At 47.8% G+C, this 23,420-nt stretch overlaps 1 protein-coding gene across 1 annotated transcript in view; it reads right to left on the minus strand.

Annotated features, from left to right (window-relative positions):
• LOC141148370 (uncharacterized) overlaps positions 1-23,420 on the minus strand; it is an 83,288-nt gene that overhangs the window by 13,855 nt on the left and 46,013 nt on the right. Inside the window, exons 4-5 of the mRNA XM_073635786.1 lie at positions 12,036-12,251; positions 1,414-1,448 (exon numbers count right to left, since the gene is read on the minus strand). Coding sequence (XP_073491887.1) covers positions 1,414-1,448; positions 12,036-12,251 — 251 coding nt within the window. The remainder of the gene's footprint in view (positions 1-1,413; positions 1,449-12,035; positions 12,252-23,420) is intronic.

Consider the following 23,420-nt stretch of genomic DNA (forward strand, 5'->3'; position numbering starts at 1 on the left):
ACAATTCTGTGTTTTTCTGTCAATATGGGGTGCTGTGTGTACATTAATGAGGAAAAAATGAACTTAAATGATTTTAGTAAATGGCTGCAATATAACAAAGAGTGAAAAATTTAAGGTGGTCTGAATACTTTCCGTCCCCACTGTATTCTCTGAGAAAAAAAATCCCTGAGTACACCCCTCACATTTTTGTAAATATTTTATTATTTTGAGTGTACAGCTTGTATAACAGTGTCAATTTGCTGTACCCCCATAATACTGTATAAATTACTTACCGGGTGGTGCCTGGTCCTGCCAAATTTCTTCTGCAATACCTGCACGCATCTTCACATATGGTGGGAATGTCCCCCAGAGTAAAATCCTGCTGGTCAGATATTATTGCGATCCTTTTAAAGCTTTTTGCCACACTCTTATTGCGTGACCCAACTGTTGCACTCCTAAATAACAAATCCATGGCTTTGACCCATCGCCAATTCAAGCTCATACTTTTCTCCATCTTCCTCCTGCTGTCTTTTCTTCCCTTCTCTTTCTCTTTCATTTATCCTCTCCACACTCTTTCAACTTCTGTTTTTTCCCTGTTAAATTTTCCCCGCAGCCTCTCCGCCAATGCTGAGGGCTCCATTATCTCCCTACATTTATAAATTTAATCAAGGTCACTCCACACACCAGAATTCAATAAACTCTATTGCATTGGGCAGCTTCTAGAGACACTCCACTTCACACCACGCTTCCTTTCTGAACAAGCTTGCCTTACAACTAATGCCGCGTACACACGGTCGGACTTTTCGTCTACAAAAGTCCGACAGCCTGTCCGACAGACTTCCGGCGGACTTTTGACGGACTTGCGGCAGACTTTCTAACGAAAGGACTTGCCTACACACGACCACACAAAAGTCCGACGGATTCGTACGTGATGACGTACACCGGACTAAAATAAGGAAGTTGATAGCCATTAGCCAATAGCTGCCCTAGCGTGGGTTTTTGTCCGTCGGACTAGCACACAGACGAGCGGATTTTGGGGTCCGTCGTAGTTACGACGTAAAGATTTGAAGCATGTTTCAAATCTAAAGTCCGTCGAATTTGAGGCTGAAAAAGTCCGCTGAAAGTCCAGGGAAGCCCACACACGATCGGATTGTCAGCCAGCTTTAGTCCGTCGGCGTCCGTCTGACTTTTGTAGACGAAAAGCCCGACCGTGTGTACGCGGCATAAGCCCTAGTAAGAGCTAAAAAGGAGTGGAATGTCTCACAAAGCTGCCCATGCAATACAGTTGATTTAATTTTATAAAAGGCAGTATGCAGAGTGACCTTAATTCCTGCTGCTAAGGAATATTGAGCCAGCAGTAACAAATCAATTATCATATTGTTCTTGGATCACTGACCTATTCAAGAGATCTAATATTAGTTAAGACAACCTCACCTTGATTGGCTGTGTCTGTTGTTCATCAATCTGATCTGTAAAAGATGCAAAGGAAACAAGATTACAAGCCTGGCTCTAAAACATTATTACAGCAAAGAATATCAGTACAGTTTATGGTGGTCTTGTCACCAGTGAGCACCCTATACCATTTTGTATTCCATGTTTTCTTTTGTAGAACTCTCAAGCCTGGTTACCTTTTTTAACCTCACACAATAGTAAATTATATTTAGCATCTTACTGAAGAAACAGAAAGATGGGTTAGTACTAAACTTCAGGCACTGCCAGCAAATTTTGGAAAAGGTAGGCAACAGCTTGTATAAAGGGATAGTCGGTAGACAGGGACAATTATTATTATAGTAAAGTATCCCCCTCCCCACCATTTAAGAAGATTGGGGCAATTGATATATATATACTGTATATACACAATATATACAGTATAATAAAATACAGTAGATTTACTAGAGCTTAAGTCCATAGGGTTGATTTACTAAAACAGAAGAGTGCAAAATCTGGTGCAGCTGTGCATGGTAGCCAATCAGCTTCTAACTTCAGCATGTTCAATTAAATTGGTTGTAAACCCTTATGCAGCATAAACATGACCGGACTTTCTGGGAAACTAGGTCCGACGGTCTTCCCGACGGACTTCCGGCGGACTTCCGACAGACTTTCTGAACGGACGGACTTTCTGGCAGACTAGGTCCGCCGGTCTTACCGACGGACTTTCAACAGAGTTACGGTGGACTTTCCGAATGAACGGACTTGCGCACACACGGACAAGTCCGTTCACTTTGAACGTGAATCGGGTACGACGGGACTAGAAAAGGAAGTCAATCTCGCCGCTTTTATCGGCGAGATTGGTACCTTGCGAGCCCCGTCGCGGGGCATACCAGGCCCTTAGGTCTGGTATGGATTTTAAGGGAACCCCCTACGCCGAAAAAACGGCGTGGGGTCCCCCCAAAATCCATACCAGACCCTGATCCGAGCACGCAGCCTGGCCGGTCAGGAAAGGGGGTGGGGACGAGCGAGCGCCCCACCCCCTCCTGAACCATACCAGGCCACATGCCCTCAACATGGGGGGGTGGGTGCTTTGGGGGAGGGGGTGCCCTGCGGCCCCCCCACCCCAAAGCACCTTGTCCCCATGTTGATTAGGACAAGGGCCTCTTCCTGACAACCCTGGCCATTGGTTGTCAGGGTCTGCGGGGGGGCTTATCGGAATCCGGGACCCTCCTTTAATAAGGGGGCCCCCAGATCCCAGCCCCCCACCCTATGTGAATGAGTATGGGGTACAACGTACCCCTACCCATTCACCTAGGGAAAAAGTGTCAATAAAAAAAACACACAAAAAAGTAATTTATTAGACAGCTCTGGGGGTCTTCTTCCGGCTCCGGGGGTCTTCTTCTGGCTCCGGGGGTCTTCTTCCGACTTCGGGGGTCTTCTTCCGACTTCAGGGGTCTCTCCGGCTGTCAACATCACCCGGTGACCCCGCCCCCTGATGTCGTCACAGTCCCAGCATGTCCAGGGACTGTGACAGCATAAGGGGGCGGGGTCACCGCCTATATAAGTCATAGCATTACAGCCGGAGAGAGCGTTGTGTCAACATCGGAAGAAGAGAAGAGGGAAGAAGGCGACGCAGAAGTCCGGGCCACTGCTAGCAAAAGAGTGGCAGAAGAAAGCGGAGGAGCAGGCAGAAGAACCGAACACCGGGAGAAGAGGTCGAACACCGGGAGAAGAGGCTGGAGAGAGCGGAGAAGAACTGGACGCCGGGAGAAGAGGACGGAGAGACCCCTGAAGTCGGAAGAAGACCCCCGAAGTCGGAAGAAGACCCCCGGAACTGGAAGAAGACCCCCGGAGCTGTCTAATAAATTACTTTTAAAAACTGTGGAGTGTTTTTTTTATTGATACTTTTTCCCTAGGTAAATGGGTAGGGCTATGTTGTACCCCATACTCATTCACATAGGGTGGGGGGCCGGGATCTGGGGGCACCCTTATTAAAGGGGGATCCCGGATTCCGATAAGCCCCCCGCCCGCACACCCCGACAACCAACGACCAGGGTTGTCGGGAAGAGGCCCTTTTCCTCATCAACATGGGGACAAGGTGCTTTGGGGTGGGGGGGCCGCAGGGCGCCCTCCTCCCCCAAATCACCTACCCCCACATGTTGATGGCATGCGGCCTGGTACGGTTCAGGAGGGGGTGGGGCGCTCGCTCGTCCCCACCCCCTTTCCTGACCGGCCGGGCTGCATGCTCAGATCAGGGTCTGGTATTGATTTTGTGTGGACCCCACTCTGTTTTTTCGGCGTAGGGGGTTCCCCTTAAAATCCATACCAGACCTAAGGGCCTGGTATGCCCCACGCTCGCCACAATAGGAAAATTCGTTTTTTTTCTATTGCCGCGAGCGTGAGATGTAGTTCCCTGCCCTTGCGTCGTATCTGTTCCGTCGGACCAGCATACAGACAAACGGGCTTTCCGTCAAGAACTGAGTCCAGCGGAGTTACGACGGAAAGGTTTGAAGCAAGTTTCAAATCTAAAGTCAGTCAGATTTCCGGCCGAAACGGTCCGTCGGAAGTCCGATGCAGCCCACACACGGTTGGATTGTCCACCGGATTCGGTCCGTCGGACTAGTCTGGTCGGAAAGTCCGCCCGTGTGTACGCGGCATTACAGGCAACTTTTTGCTACAGGTAAGCCTATAATAAGGCTTACCTGTAACTACCCAGGATATCTCCTAAACCTGCACGGTTTAGGAGATATCCCCTGTTCCCTGCATGTGCTGATGTCATTGGCACATGCGCACTGAAGTAAACTGAAGCAATGGCATGTACGTTGCTTCAGTCAGTGTGCCATTGCCGGCGGTTCCCGCAAAAAAGGTAGGAATTTGCAACAAAGTTTGTAAAAATCCCTGCAAGGTACATAGATCACCGAGAGGGGAATGTTTTTTCTTAACAAAGGTGGAGTTACTCTTTAAAGTGGTTGTAAACCCACTTTGAAAAAAAAAACTAACACTTGCAAGACAAAGGCAAAATGAGCTAGTATGCATAGCATACTAGCTCATTATGCAATACTCACCTGCAATCGAAGCCCTCGCTGCGGTGCCCGTACACAGCACCGGCCAGCGACATCGCTCCCGGGAGTTACTTCCGGGTATCGCGGCTCCAGCGCTGTGATTGGCCGGAGCCGTGATACCCGGAAGTAGCTCCCAGGAGCGATGTCGCTTGTCAGTGCTGTGTACGGGCACCGCAGCGAGGGCTTCGATCTCAGGTGAGTATTGCATAATGAGCTAGTATGCTATGCATACTAGCTCATTATGCCTTTGTCTTGCAGGTGTCATTTTTTTTTTTCAAAGTGGTTTACAACCACTTTAAAGAGTAACTCCACTTTTGTTCAGAAAAAACATTCCTCTCTGGGTGATCTATGTACCTTGCAGGGATTTTTACAAACTTTGTTGCAGATTCCTACCTTTTGTTATTCTGAAGAAATCCCTGTTTGTTCCTCTGTGCCCCTGTGCTGAGTAAGTCTAATGGGAGTGGTTTCATAATTATCAATCAGCTGTAGCACCTGCAGGGCTCTAATGAGGACAATTACAGGGTCAGCATCCCTTTAGCCGTGATCTCCTATTAAAAGTATCTCACAATCCTGTTGCGGGGATGCCGGAAATCTGACTTGCATTTTAGGGCAGACTTCTGGGTAAATCGGTAAGCCGATTACGCAAGCAATTTTTTGTGTTTCTGGGGGGCATTCTATACACACTCTGTGTACAGAACACCTCTAGAGGTAGCCATATTGCATTGCATTTTCAGAAAATTACAGAGCTGTAGAGGAAAGGTCATTTTTAATAGCATTCAATAACAATATGACTTGTGCTTCAATTGTATACGCTATATTATGTTTTTTTTATTTGCTATTTTTTTTTCCCAGGAAAGTGGAGTTACTCTTTATGCTTTGACAATAAAACCTGGAAGCTGGTTTATATTCAGAGCTGCACCAAATTTTGCACACTCTAGTTTTAGTAAATCCCTCCCTATACACCAGTGCAGTGGTTGTGCAAGGTCAAGCAAATCATATCCAACAATGGGGCAGAATTTCTTCCACTGACAACAAAAATGGGGTACTATTCCTCCCAATGACACCAACTATTTCTCACCCTAATTCCAAAAATTGGGCATTGTTTACTCCCACTAGCCACAGTCCGGCCCCCTTAAAGTCTAAAGGACAGTAAATTGGCCCTTTCTTTAGAAAGTTTGGATTCCCCTGTCCTAGAGGTTAGGTCTCTAAAAGAGATGTTTGCAGAGCTGGAGTTAGCCTCATCCATAACTGGCATAAAAGCCTGGTGCTTCTTCAGAGCGTTGCTACTCGCCTTAAGCACTACCAACGTTTTTAACTCAGTGACAGCTAGCTGTTCCCCAATCTCCCCAGGGACACTGTGAGTTTGGAACACCACATCTTCAGTCATGGCAGACTGCATTAAAAAATGTCAACATTGTAAGGATGTGCTCTGCACTTAACACAAGGATATTCTCTCTCATCTTTAAGGGGTTGCCTTCTCCCACCAAGGTGACAGCAAAGTTGTCCCGGGTGGTGTCACTGATTGTTAAGAACTCAGCTGCACCTGCTGGCATCCTTAACAACTATTGACATGGGGAATGTGTCATGTATAATAGAAGAAGTGTCAGGTCACCTGAGACCAGGTGACAGATGCATTCCGTGGAAGTCAGGAGTGCACCATTAAGGTAGTGGACCCTAGGACTGACTGCTGCGGATTGAACCCTGGGAGGTTCAGGAAGCAGGTGTACTGGAACACTGACACAGATCCCACTGGGAGCTAGAGCATAGCTTCCCCAGGGCGTGGAGTCTGGAATCAGATGTAAGAAACACAACAAGTACACACGAAAGCTAACACACAATGGTTGATCAGCACTGCTGGCTTGCAGTGCACAGGTTAATATAGGGTTCCCTGATAGGAGATGGGGTGGAGCCATGCTAGAGGAGAGCTTATAAAAGCAGTCAGGTGAGGGTCAGCTGGTCTCTAGAGATGAACACATGGAGACAGGTAAGCTGACAGACAAACTCTATTGCATAACCATGACAAGAGGTAATATTACTATTTTATTGTACATGCCTTTCAGCTCCCACCAAACAGGTGAATGTGTGGTCCAAACTTGTGTTTAGACTACCCATAAAGCGGCTCTTTAGCCTCTGCAGCATGATCTCTCCTCTGATCCCGAGCATGTTGAGTGCTGTGGTTTTTTTCTGTTTATTTACCGTAAAAAAAAAAAAAAAAAGAGTCCACCCCTGCATGTAATTTGCCTAGGCGAACAACGTGGACTGTTCCCCCTTTTGCTTCCTGGGATAGGCACGTTACATATCCCAGGAGGCAAAGCCTTCCATTCAGTAAAGATGGAGAGGATGGGCCTAGCAGGGCATCATTGAGAGGCGCACCCACTGAAACCGGAACAGCTAGCAGCCTCTTGATGATGTCAGAGCAAAACAGGGCAGTGCGGGACCGAGCGTTGCCAGTAGAGAAAAGGGTCTCGGCTGGACAACTCTGGATCCATGGGTGAGTGAGTAACTGAACTGTGCAGAAATCACCACCAAGTAAGTAGGGGTACTTAAAAAAAAAAAAAAAAAGGAGGGGTGGAAATCCACTTTAGGCTCATTCCTATTAACCTTGCTTTATAAGTTGCAAACCACTATATTGCTGGCTGAAGCACATGCATGAAAAAAGGTCCAGACTGCTGAGCCTGCAGAGTCAACCTAGTAATTCTAGTGGCCTGCTCCCATGGAGCAGTGTTATTCAGTGGAATTGGTTAATTTACAAACAAATTAAACAGAATTGGTCTCAGGACTGAGCCCTGGGGTACCAAATGCTTTGGCAAAATCCTGATACACCACATCTACAGACCTTCCTGTATTTAGATCACAGCTCACTTCCTCATAGAATGTTAACAGGTTGGTCTGGCAAGAACAATCTTTCATAAATCCATGCTGGTTACTACTAATGATATTATTTTTATCAGTAAATTATTGGATATGGTCCCTTCTCAAGCCCTGCAATAGTTTACATATTATTAATGTTAGGCTGACTAGTCTGTAGTTTCCAGGTATATATATCTCAGCCCTTTTTTGAATATTGGTACCATGTTAGTTTTTTTTCAGTTGATACCATGCCAGTCACTAAGCTGTTCTTAACCACTTGCCGACCGCTGCACACCGATATATGTCGGCAGAATGGCAGTGGTGGGCAAATGGACATACCTGTACGTCCCCACACTCTCTGTGACTGTGCCCGCGGGCCCCGAAAACTTGATGTTCGCCAGTGGCCTGCGATCGTGTCATGGAGAGGCAGAACGGGGAGATGCTTATGTAAACAAGGCATTTCCCTGTTCTGCCTAGTGACAGGACAGTGATCGACTGCTCCCTGTCATCGGGAGCAGTGATCAGTGTCGTGTCACTTGTAGCCCACCCCCCCACAGTTAGAATCACTCCCTAGGACACACTTAACCCCTTCCTCACCCCCTAGTGGTTAACCCCTTCCCTGCCAGTGTCATTTACACAGTAATCAGTGCATTTTCATAGCACTGATCACTGTATAAATGACAATGGCCCCAAAATAGCGTCAAAAGTGTCCCCTGTATCCGCCATAATGTCGCAGTCACGATAAAAATCGCAGATCGCCACCATTACTAGTAAAAAAAAAAATTAATAATAAAAACGCCATAAAAATATCCCCTATTTTGTAGATGCTATAACGTTTGCGCAAACCAATCAATATTTGCTTATTGCGATTTTTTTTTACTAAAAATATGTAGAAGAATACATATCGGCCTAAACTGAGGAAAAAATGTGTCTTTTTATATCTTTTTTGGGATATTTATTATAGCAAAAAGTTAAAAATATTTCTTTTTTTTCAAAATCGTTGCTCTTCTTTTGCTTAGTGCAAAAAATAAAAACTGCAGAGGTGATCAAATACCACCAAAAGAAAGCTCTATTTGTGGGAAAAAAAGGACGTCAATTTTGTTTGGGTACAACATCTCACGACCGCGCAATTGTCAGTTAAATCGATGCAGTGCCGAATCACAAAAAGTGCTCTGATCAGGAAAGGGGTAAATTCTTCCGGGGCTGAAGTGGTTAAAGGTTGGGAATAATGGTCTGGCTATAATCTGGCTAAGTTCTTTGACTCTCCGGCGTAAGCCATCTGGTCCTGGTGATTTATTCACATTAAGTTTTCAAGCCTTTTTTGAACACTAGCTTCTGTTAGCAACAAAGGTGCTGTGTTGCAATACTGTCTTGTGTATAAGGTCCCTTTCACACTGTCGGACCGCTCAGGTCCGCCTGTCAGTTTTGTTGGCGGACCTGAACGGGCGCTGCATGTTGGTCTATGGAGCAACGGATGTCAGCGGTGACATGTCCGCTGACATCTGACCCGGTCCGATCCGCTAAAATCAGACGGATGGCCCTACGTTCACATCCGTCCCTGGCGGATCAGATCGGGTGAGATCTAATAAAAACGGACATGCTGTCCATTTTCGTCTGGTCTCTCCATAGCAACCAGCAGCACTCGACAAGCCCCTCCCCGCTCAGTGAGCAGAGAGGGACTTTGTCATCCGCCGGCTCAGTGGAGATCAACGGAGAGATCTCCCGCTGAGCTGGCGGACTCTGTGGCAGCGGTTCCGCCTGGTGTGAATGAAGCCTTATACCTCATCCTTTCCTTTGTAAAAATTTAGGAGAAAAATTTATTTAATACAGTTGCCTTCTCCTTGTCACTTGAAATCAACTTTCCCTGACTAACTTTTCTGGGGCCAATATGCTCTGACCTCACCTTTTTTATTATTAATATATTTAAAAAATATATGTTCTCTCCTCCTCTGTGTGGCTCTCATGGTCAATTTTGGCCGACCAGATCACATTCTTACTTTTCGCATTGCACTCTTTGTAGTATCGGAATGCCAATGGTGACCCCTTGGCCTTCTATTTTTTTTAAAGGACACTTTTTTCTACTTAATATACCTGTTTACACTAAAATTTAGCCACCCAGGTTTAATTTTAGTTCCTTTATATTTGTTGCTCAAAGAATTACACCGGCTGTCGCCATGATTTAATTGTCAGATGTCTGTGATACCGAGCTCTTGTAGAACACCCCACGGTGCAAAATCTAAGCCCCAGCCTGCTTCTTCACTAGGGCCCCTGATGGTGGGGATGGACTTGCAGCAAGCTGGAACCAGGTAGCAGGAACCAGGTCTAGGTCAAGCACAGATGGCAAACGAAACCGGGGTCAGTACATGGGAAGTTAAAAACGGAATACAGTAGGCAAATATGAGCACAGAGAACTGGGAAGTTGCTCAGACAACGCAGAATGCACTGAGCATGTGATTTTTAAGGAAGCAAACTGGGAGGTGGGCCAGGCAGTGATGGAAGTATAAACCAGCAGAATAGCAGATGACACCAATAGGTGAGCACAGAAGTCAAACAACACATGTGAAAGGAATCAGAGGGCTAGTAGAAGCACTGCACCAAGGATGTAAGGAATAAACAGGCAGGAAAACTGAAGGCTAAATTGTGACATTTATATGTTCTTAAAGCACCCCAATTTTTCCTCAGTGTTATTTGTTTCTAGAATTTTGTCCTTTTTTAATGTTGGATAGTATGGGAAGCAGTTTAGTAAAGTTGGCTCTTTTGAAATTTAGTGTTCTTGTCCTACCCTCGTGTCTCCTTTTCCTATGATTTGCATTGAACGTAATTACTCTGCAATCGCTTTTTTCTTTTTTTCTAAGTTATCCCTCACTTCCATGTATGCAATCAGATCTGCGTTTTTTGGAATTACTAGGTCTAGTAGAGCGTTATTTCTAGCTTTATTTAGTACTTTTCACTTTTAATGCTAATTATTTACTGGGAATGTAAAATATAAGCAGATTAAACTTTAGCTTTATCTGCATTGTTATACCTAAAAAAGGTTAAGGGATGACTAACGTATGCCCCTAATAGAGCACCATCTGCCTACTTTGTGGGTCTGAGAAGACGTTTCTAGTGATGGTAATAGCATTTCAATGATCCTTCTGCCAAGTGATCAGTCAGAGCTATTGTCTTTCCCAAGGTAGGGTATTAGATATGCAAGACAGCTATATTTTGGTATTAAGCTTAAAGTATTACTAAAGACAAACCTTTTTTTTAGTTCTGATAGAGTGGAGATGGATTAGAACCCCTGTCAGTTTTTATTGCTGTCTGTGCCCCCGTTGTGATAAACTGAGTCTACCCCCTTTTATGTGTCTTAGGTAATCCAACAGTGAGATCTCCTAGGCAAAATTCCTGACCATGATCCTGTCCACCTGGGAACTCGACACAGGGATGGTGGGAAACCCTCCTAATGGGCACAGCAGGTGTACATACCTGGGATCTCAGTTCAAGGGTCTTACCAACAGAGTTCCCAAGAGACAGAAGAAGCTGTCAGGGAATTGACCTCTTCAGCATCCACCAGACACCGAATTATTAGACTTCAGCGGACTCACCTATTAAAAGCTAAAGGTGCTTCTTCAGTTTGTACATTTCCATGCTATTCACTAAATACCCCTAATCCCATAACCACTGGGCCAGGGTTGTGGAGAAAAGGCCCTTGTCCTTAACAACATCGGGACAAGGTGCTTTGGGGGAGGAGCCCCCCAAGTGGTTCAGGAGGGCACTCGCTCATTCCCCCCCCTTTCCTGACCTGCCAGGCTACATGCTTGGGTAAGGGACTGGTATGGACCCCCACTCTGTTTTTTTTTCACAATTTTTTGCTGCTGCCAATTTTTTTTATTTTACATTTAGCTGTCAGCAGGGAAACCCGCTGACAGCTGATAACTCATCCGTTGTTAAGGACATAGCGGCCAGCTTGCTGGCCTTCTCCTTAACAACCAGATATTCAGTGATTGTTAAGGACGCTGGCGGCCCCACTCCTTAACGCTACTAAATGTAACTTACACACTGTGCTAAACACTGCTGAACTCTGGCAAAAAACTCTAAAATATTTTTTAGCAGTTTTTAGCTTTCTAATATGCATGAAGGCCTAAAGGAGAAGTATGGCTAAAACTTTTTTGGCTATACTTCTCCTATTGATCACAGGTGTGCAGTTTGTTCTGTGAGCTGTTTTCAGCTGACAGTGGACTAAAGTCTGCTGTCGGCTGACATCATTCAGCTGGTCCAGGCTGGGGAAAGATCCTGACTTTACAGTTGGGATTCCCTCAGATTCCTGGACCAGCAGCTGGCTCAGCCTCTCAGCTGCACCACTGGGAGACTGAGACAGTCATGGCTCTATGCTCAGAGCGGAGGGGGAAAACTGAGTGACCAGCGGTGCTCTTTTTTCAGAGGTGACAGGGACAGATGCAGATTGATCCATCCAGGGGAGTACAAGGTGTTTTTTTTGTTAACCCCATACTTGTTTTTTAAGAATAAACTTGCATTTTGGTAACTATGGTATTTCCCAAAAGGGATGGTGCATTTTTGAAGTGAGTTTGTCCATTGTCCTTGCACTGCAAAGCAACTGGTTAATTTTAAAGATAACCCCCACATTTATACTGGTATGTAGTATGTACCAGGTTAATTGTTAGTCCAAGTTTAGCACTTGTTAATGAGCAATGTTGACAAAAGCTAGATTACCTTTTTTTGATTGGTCCAGTTTTCGTTTAGGGGCTTTTGTTTTGGTTGAAGTTTGCTCGGTGTTTTGTGAAGTTCCTGGAATGCCATCACCGGTTGTCTTCTTTGTGGGTTTAGAACTTGGCCCAACAACATTATTTGTTACTGCTGTTGGCTTTACGTCCTTTATTTTCTGTGATGTAGATGCCTTTGCTTTTGGGATCTTAGGAGGGTTACATACTGAAACAATACAGGAAGAAATATCTATTGTATGGTAAAGTGATTTTCTTTCTGTTCATCAACACGAGTTGAATTGTGACAAATTTTATATTATATTGGAACATGTTATAGATAACCATTCAAGTCAATCTCTATTCTAAAGGAGTTTACACTGTTCCCACAACCCAACTATGAATAGAAAACGCACCTAGTCCAGGTATGGTCTCTAAACCAGTGGTTCTCAACCTCAGTCCTCAAGTACCCCCAATAGGCCATGTTTTGGGAATTTCTCTTAGATAGCTTTCCAAAATACCAAGCCGTTGACTTTGATTTAAAGCACCTGTGCAAAATAAAGAGAGGCCTGGAGCAGGTGGAATGAAATGAAGCTAGCAGAAGGCGGGCATGACAGGGGGATAAGGGTACAGCAAGGGTTAAACTGGAAGTTGTTTTGGATTTATGGTAAGGGGATTGGGTACAGGTAATGTTGAAGGGGGAGGGGTTTAGGTTATTTAGGGGGCAGGAGGGGTCCCGGGCAGCATTGCGGGGAGAGTTACAGAAAGGAAGAAGTTTATTTTATTTTATCCCCAGGCTAGAGAGCAATGGCGGAATTAGACAGCTTATTGGCCCAGCTGCGGGCTGCTGCGAACACCCACGGCCCTGGATGGCTGCACAGCCAGGTGGCCAGACTCCTCGGATCTCAGGCTGGAGAGGAGGTGAGGGGGCAGGACCTTCCGCGCGCCCGGAGGTCGCGGCCTCCGGAGCGTTTTTCACCTGAAGCCTCCCCCAGAGCTGCACGCCACGTTAGGAGCCCCCCGGAGCGGGACCCGTCAGGACCACCGGCGAAACGACACCCGGTTTCTGCCGTGGTGGTTCCTGGACGGAATCCCCGTCATCGGCGGAGCTCAGTGGGCGGGGCGTCGGCAGGACCCAGCGTTTCCCCCCCGCCCGCTCGACGAGGGCAGCATGAGGCGACGGACGCTCCCTGTGTTGTACATGCAGCCAGGGGGAGGTCTCAGCGTGTGAGGATGACGTCAACGGCCGCCGGGCTCGGAAGTCCGGAGCGATACCCCTTCCAGGAGGAGTGGGAGGCCCAGCAGCCAGGTATCCAGAGTGCCTATGACGAAGACGGTGACTGCGATGGGAGGAGCCAGTGTCGGGAGGCGTGGCCAGCGCGGTCAGGTGACGGCAGCATCCAGGCCCTCTTCCCCGGGGATGGATGACACGGAGCCCCTGCAAGCGCCCGGTGACCGGTCCGAGGGAGAGCTGAGCGGGTCTGAGGAGGAAGACAGGCAGGAGCGTCCGGCGCCATTGGATTCGGGAGCAGCGGCGGCGGGGACACCCCCTTGTCGGCCCGGTAAGTCATTTCCTGTGTCCTCTCACACACTGACCAATGCTTTGCAAGGGTTGCTGGGGGTGGCTGATATGGGGGGGTCTGGGACCACATTGGGTGTGCTGCAATCGGGGGCTATAGTGACGGCCGGTCCCCAGCCAGCAGGTTCAGGACCTGTTTCTGGGGGCACGGATGGGCAGTTGCAGGCTTTGTTGGGGGGTTTGCGGGAATTGGTCCAGAGGTTTGCGCCAGGTATGTATGGGCGGGCGCCACATACTGCAGTGTGGGTCCCTCCATGTGCAGAATCGCCGGTGGTTGGGGCAGTGCCCCCTCCGGCTGCAGTTGGTGTGCCGCCCCCCATGGGGACGGTGCCCCCGGTGGTGTCCGCTCCGGCCACTAGTGTGGTTGCTTCAGGTGAAGGGGAAAAAAGGACGGACGTGGTTCGCATTGCGGATGCCGCAAAATGCGAGGTTTACGTCTGCTTCGAAGGGCCGCTTGGGGCACATTTGAAGTCGGAAGTCTGGGAGAAAATCGTGAAAGGGGAGTATGTGGAGATTTTTTCACTTCTGCCCTTGGAGAAGTTTAATCTGGACAGGGTTAAGCCAGATGATAGTAAGAAGGAGGATGAAGAGAAACGGCGGTATAGGTTGATACCGCGCACGTTTGCTAACTGGCTGCAGGCGTTCGCGATTCTGGCGAGTGTAATTGGCGAAAAGAACCCTGAACATTGTTCGGCGCTCTTTTGCTACTTGGATGCCATTGGGGAGGCCTACAGAGTGTATGGGGGTACAGCGTGGCTCAGGTATGACGAGCAGTTCCGGCAACGGAGGGCGGTGCGTCCCTCCCTTCGCTGGGACCACAAGGACATTAGCCTCTGGATGAAGCTTATGTCCTCGGCTCGGGCCCCGAACCAGTTTTTTCCAGGGGGGCCGGCGGTTCTGCGTCACCCGGACAGCCGGCCACAAAAAAGTGGGGCGTCTGTTGGCAATACAATGATGGAACGTGTAAGTTCGGGGGAGCATGTCGTTTTAAACACGAATGCTCAGGTTGCGGTGGATCTCACCCCGGATCCCGTTGTTTTAAAAAAGGAAAAGGTCGCCCCGGAGAAATGGGTAGCAAAAGGGAAGACACCAGTGAAGGTGGAAAAGATGCAGCCTTTCCTAAGTAGGTACCCGGACTGGGCGGCAGCTCGGCTTCTATGGGAAGGGTTCCTAGAGGGTTTTAGAATTCCTAGTTCATTGGCTGTTATTCCGCCGGTGGCAAAAAATTTACGCTCTGCACTGAGTCACCCCAGTGTGGTTGGGGAAGGAAGTGGCATTGGGCCGGATGGCCGGGCCATTTCAGGAGCTGCCGCTGACGAATTTGGTGGTCTCTCCGCTTGGGGTGGTCCCCAAGAAGGAGTCGAATAAGTTTCGACTTATACACCATTTATCTTTCCCCAAGGGCGGATCGATCAATGATGCGATCGACCCTGATGCTTGCACGGTTTCGTACACGTCGTTCGATGCAGCGGTGGGTTGGGTACGCCGTTGTGGGAAGGGAGCTCTTATGGCAAAAGCAGACATCGAATCGGCTTTTCGCCTCCTCCCGGTGCACCCGGACAGCTGTTGGTTGTTGGGGTGTTGCTGGCAGGGTAGGTTTTATGTCGATCGCTGCTTGCCTATGGGCTGCTCGATTTCATGCGCATTGTTTGAAACTTTTAGCTCATTTGTTGAGTGGGTGGTTCGGGATGTTTCAGGTTTGAATTCGGTAATTCATTACCTGGACGATTTCCTATGCGTTGGCCCCCCAGCATCTAAGACGTGTGCTCTGCTGTTGGCCACATTACAACACATGGCTGGTACGTTTGGTATCCCGTTGGCACGGGATAAAACAGAAGGCCCGACTACCGTGCTTAGTTTCTTGGGCATAGTCATTGACTCCGAGGCAATGGAATGTCGATTGCCTGAGGATAAGTTGGTGGCTTTGAGAAGGGAGATCCGGACGACAGTGGCGTTGCGTAAGATTCAGCTTAGAGGCCTGCAGTCATTGCTGGGCAAGCTGAATTTTGCGTGTCGCATAATTCCCATGGGCAGGGTGTTCTGCCGACGGCTGTCGGCAGCTACAGCAGAGATTAGGTCCCCTCACCATTTTATTAGGATGACCAGTGAACATCGGGCTGATCTGAAGGTGTGGGACAACTTTTTGTCCACATACAATGGAAAATCACTGTGGTTGGCGGGACCGTTGAGCAATTGCGATTTGCAGCTGTTCACGGACGCAGCTGGGTCGTCGGGTTACGGGGCGTTTTACCAGTTGCATTGGAGTGCTGAACATGGCCTAGGGAATGGCAGGAAGCGGGATTCTGCAAAAACTTGGTGCTGCTGGAGCTGTTTCCGGTGGTGCTGGCAGTGGAAGTTTGGGGTGAGTCGTTCAGGGATTTGAAGATCCGTTTGAACTGCGACAATTTGGGGGTGGTGCAGGTGATTAACCGCATTTCAGCCTCATCGCTACCGGTCGTTCGCCTGTTGCGGCACCTGGTGCTGCGCTGCCTACAGTTGAATATCTTTTTGTATGCGGTACATCTTCCGGGGGTGGATAACACGTTGGCTGACGCCTTGTCTCGTTTCCAGTGGGACAAATTCCGGGACTTGGCTCCGTCGGCAGATCAGCAAGGGGTTCGGTGTCCCCGAGGGCTGTGGTCGATCGTTTGGGACCCCTCGCGTGATGGATAAAGGGCTCGGTGAGTGTATCCACTTGGGGGGCTTACGAAAAAGTGTGGTCCGAGTGGTGGGCGCTTGTCAGGCAAGTTGGGGTGGAACCTGGAGTTGGGGACGTGAGGTTGCTGGTGGTATATTTTGTCTCCAGGAATCTGGAGCAAGGGGTTTCGGTTTCAATGATGGACCGCAAGCTCGCCGGTTTGGCATTTTTGTTCAAGTTGCAAGGGGGGACGGATTTTACCAAGGATTTTTTGGTAAGATAAGCGATGAAAGGTTATCGGCGGTCGCGTAAAAGTCAGGACACGAGGAGGCCATTGACTTTTAACAACCTGCGGGTGGTATCTGATCAGTTGGGCACGGTATGTGCGTCGGATTATGAGGTTCTGTTGTTCCGGGCAGCGTTTTCGCTGGCCTTTTTTGGTGCCTTTAGGATAGGTGAACTGGTTAGCCCTTCTAGGAAGGTTTCGGGGGGCTTGGGGATCCAGGATGTGAAGGTCACGGGGTTTAGCTTGGAGGTATGGTTGAGACGGTCAAAAACAGATCAAGTTGGCAAAGGGGTTAAGGTGCAGCTATATCGGATGACAGGTTCTCCGGTATGCCCGGTGAGTGCGATGAGGGAATTTTTGGGGCAACGCCCGTTGGGGGAGGGGTCTTTGTTGATCCATAACGACGGTTCACCTTTAACAAAATTTCAGTTTGTGGCGGGGGTCTGGATGGTACGCAGTATGCTTCGCACTCCTTCCGCATTGGAGCGGCCACAGAGGCGGCCCGATGTGGGTTGGACGAAGCGGCTGTGAAGCGCATTGGCCGCTGGGAGTCTAGGAGATTTCGTACATATGTGCGGCCACACTTAGTAGTCGAGTGAAGGGCGGCTAAGTAATGGAGTTTTTGGGGAAAGTTGGGGGTTTGTTTTGGTTTTTGATCATGGTGTATGTTATTTGACTTTGGTTATCTGTGGTTTTTTCTTTTCTTTTAGGTGGAATCAAGAGGGGTCTCGTATGGATATTGGGCCACTCCTATGTGTTTTGGGGGGCTAAACGGGCAGATATGAGACCTAATGGGAGGCAGTTAGGGATTCCCAGGGAGGATGCTTGTATACGTTGGGTAGGCAGGCTAGGAATGCAATGGGCTAGGGTGTTGCCAGAAGTACAACATTTTGCGCGCCTGGACAGACCACCAGATGTGTTGGTGCTCCATGTTGGAGGCAACGACCTGGGTGGACGTCCCAGCCGGGAGCTCATAAAGGACGTTAAGATTGATTTCTTGCGTTTGAGAACTTCCTTCCCTGACATGTTGATTGTTTGGTCCGATATTGTGGCCAGGACGAGTTGGAGGTTGGCACGGTCGGTAGACCGCATAAACAAAACCAGGATTAAGGTGAATAAAAGGGTGGGCCAATTTGTTATACGTAATGGAGGTTTGGTAGTTCGCCACTGGGAGTTGGAGAAGGATGTTGGGCTGTACCTGCGAAGGGACGGGGTTCACCTGTCCGAAGTCGGCATTGATCTTTGGTCCCTGGGTTTGGAGGAGGGGATTCGGAGGGCACTGCGTGTGTGGAGGGGCTCCCAAGGGTAAGGGGGTCACCCTTGTTAGCGTTGGCGGTGGTGGTGGTCTTTGATGATGGTAACTAACCCAGGAGATGGAAGTGTGGGGGGACTCAACGGTTATGGGCCCCTATTGGTGTGTACAGTTAACACTGATTAGCTGAAGATGGTAATGGTGACACTGCGGGTAACGAGTTGTCTTTGGGCTGATGTTATCACGGCCGTAGGCCTATTATGATAGAAGGCCCGCAGTGTAGATGTGGAACAGAAGTTACGTCGGGAAGTGCCGTCATTGACCACCAGGAGGAAAAAACTGACAGTTGATTTTGTTACGTTAAAATGTTACAGATATATATATATTTTATATAGATTTATATTGGTTAATAAAAGGCTGCTATGGCCAGTTTTACTCCAACATGGTGTGGTGTCGTCACTATAGTTAAGAATAAAGGGGGACTTAAAGTTGGGGTATGATAGATGGCGGCAGCCATTAAAGAGAAAAGGTGTGCATCTTATTTACACTGGTCAAGAGAGGCCTGGAGCAGGTGGAATGAAATGAAGCTAGCAGAAGGCCGGCATGACGGGGGGATAAGGGTACAGCAAGGGTTAAACTGGAAGTTGTTTTGGATTTATGGTAAGGGGATTGGGTACAGGTAATGTTGAAGGGGGAGGGGTTTAGGTTATTTAGGGGGCAGGAGGGGTCCCGGGCAGCATTGCGGGGAGAGTTACAGAAAGGAAGAAGTTTCCCACCCACCCTCCCTGAATAAGTGGTTGTGTATCTTGGGTTAATGTTTTATTTACAGGTGGTATGATGGATGACGTTGTGGCAGCATATGAATGGCGGTGGTGGTGGTCTTTGATGATGGTAACTAACCCAGGAGATGGAAGTGTGGGGGGACTCAACGGTTATGGGCCCCTATTGGTGTGTACAGTTAACACTGATTAGCTGAAGATGGTAATGGTGACACTGCGGGTAACGAGTTGTCTTTGGGCTGATGTTATCACGGCCGTAGGCCTATTATGATAGAAGGCCCGCAGTGTAGATGTGGAACAGAAGTTACGTTGGGAAGTGCCGTCATTGACCACCAGGAGGAAAAAACTGACAGTTGATTTTGTTACGTTAAAATGTTACAGATATATATATATTTTATATAGATTTATATTGGTTAATAAAAGGCTGCTATGGCCAGTTTTACTCCAACATGGTGTGGTGTCGTCACTATAGTTAAGAATAAAGGGGGACTTAAAGTTGGGGTATGATAGATGGCGGCAGCCATTAAAGAGAAAAGGTGTGCATCTTATTTACACTGGTCAAGGAAAAACCTGAAACATGGCCTGTTGTGGGTACTTGAGGACTGAGGTTAAGAACCACTGCTCTAAACAATTCAGCATGAAAACTACTATGGTGTGCTAACCTAGGCTTTAATTCATGACCAGACGTTATTGAAGCCTATGTGCCCAGGTAAAATTTAAATTTTTAATAAAAAAAAAAATACAAATACACATCAAGTTTCAATTCTCAATTGCTTTACCCTGTTATTTAAAAGCCTTTGTACATTTAGACGGCTTTCACACCGAGCCGCGGGGGGGAGACGGCGGTAAAATGCCGCCATTTTTAGCAGCATTTTACCGTCGGATTTGCGGCGCATTTCGGCCGCTAGCGGGGTGCTTTTAACCCCCGCTAGCGGCCGAGAAAGGGTTAAAACCACCCGCAATGCGCCGCAATAGCAGCGGTTTGCCGGCGGTATAGCCGCGCTCCCCCATTGATTTCAATGAGGAGCAGCGGTGGAGGAGCGGTAAACACACCGCTCCTTCACTGTTCCAAAGAAGCTGCTGGCAGGACTTTTCCTGACACCCTGCCAGCGCACCGCTCCAGTGTAAAAGCCCTCAGGCTTTCACACTGGAGACAATGGAGCAGCAGTTTGAGGGCGGATTGCAGGCGCTATTTTTAACGCTATAGCGCCTGCAAAATGCCCTCGGTGTGAAAGGGGTCCTAGTCCCAAAAATACCTTAAAATCAATACAGAGGTAGCATCCAAATTCATTTATTTTATCCCTGGATCTACAGTTCCTCCCTGCTGGCCACTGGATAGTGCAGACTTTATAGGTCATGTGCTGATCAGTTGTTTGAATACTAGAAGCAGGTCTGAGAATGCAATGAAGCGAATGATGGGTAATCAACAGCATTCAGGGGCCTGGAACATGAATATCTAAAGGGTGCCCAGGGATGTATTCCTTAAGGGCCCTTTCACACTGGGGTGGGGGCGGCGTCGATGGTAAAGCGCCGCTATTGTAAGCGGCGCTTCACCATCGGTATTCGGCCGCTAGCGGCCGAGAAAGGGTTAAAAACCATCGCAAGGCGCCTTTGCAGAGGCGCTGTGCCGGCGGTATAGCCGCGCTGCCCCATTGATTTCAATGGGCAGGAGCGGTGAAGGAGCGGTATACACTCCGCTCCTTCACCGCTCCGGAGATGCTGCTAGCAGGACTTTTTTTCCCTTCCTGCTAGCGCACCACTCCAGTGTGAAAGCCCTCGGGGTTTTCACACTGGAATCAGAGCAGCGGCACTTTCGGGTCGGTTTGCAGGCGCTATTATTAGCACAATAGCGCCTGCAAACCACCCCAGTGTGAAAGGGCCCTTACTCTGGCTCTGACAAAACAGCAGTACAGCAGTATCAGACTTTGGTACTCAAAAGGATTAATGTCTCCCTCAAGATGGTTGCTTGGAACCTATAACAGGAGACAATTATTACTCAATTGGCTCCTGCCAGACTGAAGAAATTGTACAGTGCTACCTTCAAGTTGGAGGAAATACTGAATCCCCCGCCTCTACTGTCATCAGCTATTTAGGGGAAGGGAAGGGGGGGCATATTTGGTCAGTGATGTCACTGCTATCCCTGCTCCTTTGCTTAAAGGGTAAATCCATTTTCGTGTGAATAAATAGCAAATAAAAAATAATATAGCATATACAATTGCTACACAAGTCATATTGTAATTGAATGTTATTAAAAGTTACCTTTTATTTTTAATCTGCAGCGCTAATAATTTCTGTAAAATTCCATGCAATATGGTTGCCTGGAGGCATTCTGTACACAGATGGTGTATGGAACACCCTCCAGAAATTAAATTTCCTGCTTGTGTGATTGGCTAACTGATTTTCCCAGAGGTCTGCACTAAGATACAAGTCAGATCTTGGGCATCCTCTTGAACAATAAATAATATTTGGTGAGATACTCCCAAAGGGAAATCATGCCTTAAAGGATTCACACCCTGCCACTTTCCTCATTAGAGCCTTACAAGTGCAGCAGTGGATTGATATTTATGTAGCACCCTGGTGTTTAGGCAGGGTTGCTCCTACATTTACCTGCCAGGTATAGTTACTTTGGCCCCCATGTTAGGGATCAATTGATTTCACTCTAATGCCCTGTACACACGGTTGGACTTTGTTCGGACATTCCGACAACAAAATCCTAGGATTTTTTCCGACGGATGTTGGTTCAATCTTGTCTTGCATACACACGGTCACACAAAGTTGTCGGAAAATCCGATCGTTCTAAATGCGGTGACGTAAAACACGTACGTCGGGACTATAAACGGGGCAGTGGCCAATAGCTTTCATCTCTTTATTTATTCTGAGCATGCGTGGCACTTTGTCCGTCGGATTTGTGTACACACGATCGGAATTTCCGACAACGGATTTTGTTGTCGGAAAATTTTATATCCTGCTTTCAAACTTTGTGTGTCGGAAAATCCGATGGAAAATGTGTGATGGAGCCTACACACGGTCGGAATTTCCGACAACAAGGTCCTATCACACATTTTCCGTCGGAAAATCCGACCGTGTGTACGGGGCATAAGTCTATAATTGCTGCACTTCTCTCTTTTTCCACTAGGTGGCCGGGTACTTGGTGGCATTAGATACGAGAAGGGCAATGCAAGGTCAGATTATGGGTATATGGGGTATCCCAGCCAAGGGGTAGGGGTTTTCTTAAATCCCTTGGCCTGCTGGGAGAACCTAAATATTTGGATGGAGTCAGGTGATCGGTGTTCTGTGCCACCTGGACGGCTGTTTGGGCCTATCCCAGGCACATCTGGCTGCTTGGCTGTCTGAGGGCCTATTCAGAAGTAAGAGAGCAGCACAGGGTTGGGAATGCGGCTTGCAGTCCAACCAGAAGTGATGGTTCTGCTGGCCGGAGAACCTGTTGTGGTTGGAGGTTGAGGGGAAGCTTACACCACTAAGGGACCATCCACCTTATTACCAGGGACCACAATGAGTAGCTGAAGCAAGTACCGGAGCAGGATTGTCACCAACCGGGAACGGTGAAGAAGTGGGAAACTTCAGCAGATATCAAGCCAGGGACCCAGCCAGTGGAGGTAACGCTTGCAGTGAAGCCTTGTGTGCCAAGCCAGGGACTGAGCAGCCAGTGGGGTGAAGCTTGAGAAGTATCTTGAGTGCCAAGGTAGGGACCCAGCAGAAAAGCAGGAGTGACGCTTGAGGAAGATACTTCAGTGAAGATTGGAGGAGCTCAAGGGAGTCAGTGGCAGTGAATCATGTAGTCTAGTGAGAGAGACTGGAAGCTCAGGGGGCTGAAAAACTACAAGAAGTGATTGTAGTTGAAGTGAAGGAACTGTTATGCCGCGTACACACGAGCGGATTTTCCGTCAGAAAAATCTTGGATGGTTTTTCTAACGGAATTCTGCTCAAGCTTGGCTTGCATACACACGGTCACACAAAAGTTCGCTGAACTTTCGACCATCAAGAACACGGTGACAAACAACACTACGACAAGCCGAGAAAATGAAGTTCAATGCTTCCGAGCATGCGTCAAATTGTTTCCGAGCATGCGTAGGAATTTTGCGCATCGGAATTGCTACAGACAATTGGAATTTCCGATCGGAACGTTTTCCGACCGAAAAATTGAGAACATGCTCTCAATCTTTTGCTCTCATCAGTCTTTTTCTGGCCATAGGACACAGAATTCCTACACATGCAGATGTGGTGTCTTACTGGATGACTTTTCCTGCGTGGCTGTCCTCCTGTTGAAGTCTCGGAGTCTGCCAATTAACATTGCAACTACCTAAGGGTGTTCTGGTCCTAACCCTCTCTCCCAAAGTTCTGTTAAGAGAAATAAAAATCTGAATTTGCATTCAAGAAGTGTCTGGCACCCAATAAATCTACCTTGCATTACACCCACTTTGCCTTACAACCCACCACATACAGAAGGATGTCAGCTATCTCTGGCCCTGGAGGTTCTCATTAGACTCAAGGAGGCCTGGGACCTTGCTACAATTATAAAGTCACTCCAATACACATTCTTGTTGCACATGGACACAGAAAAACAAACAGCTATTTCTCCAGAAAAACAAAAGGTATTCATCTGAAACAATATCCCTGCAATGTACATAGATCACCCAGAAGGGAATGTTTTTTTTCCAAAAAATGGAGTTATGCCCTGTAGACACGATAGGATTTTCCAATGGAAAATGTGTGATAGGACCTTGTTGTCGGAAATTCCCACCGTGTGTAGGCTCCATCACACTTTTTCCATAGGAATTTCCGTCACACAAAATTTGAGATCTGGTTCTCAAAATTTTCCGTTGTCGGAAATTCCGATCGTGTG

This window comes from Aquarana catesbeiana, linkage group LG06, assembly GCF_042186555.1.
Source record: "Aquarana catesbeiana isolate 2022-GZ linkage group LG06, ASM4218655v1, whole genome shotgun sequence".
Lineage (NCBI taxonomy): Eukaryota > Metazoa > Chordata > Amphibia > Anura > Ranidae > Aquarana > Aquarana catesbeiana.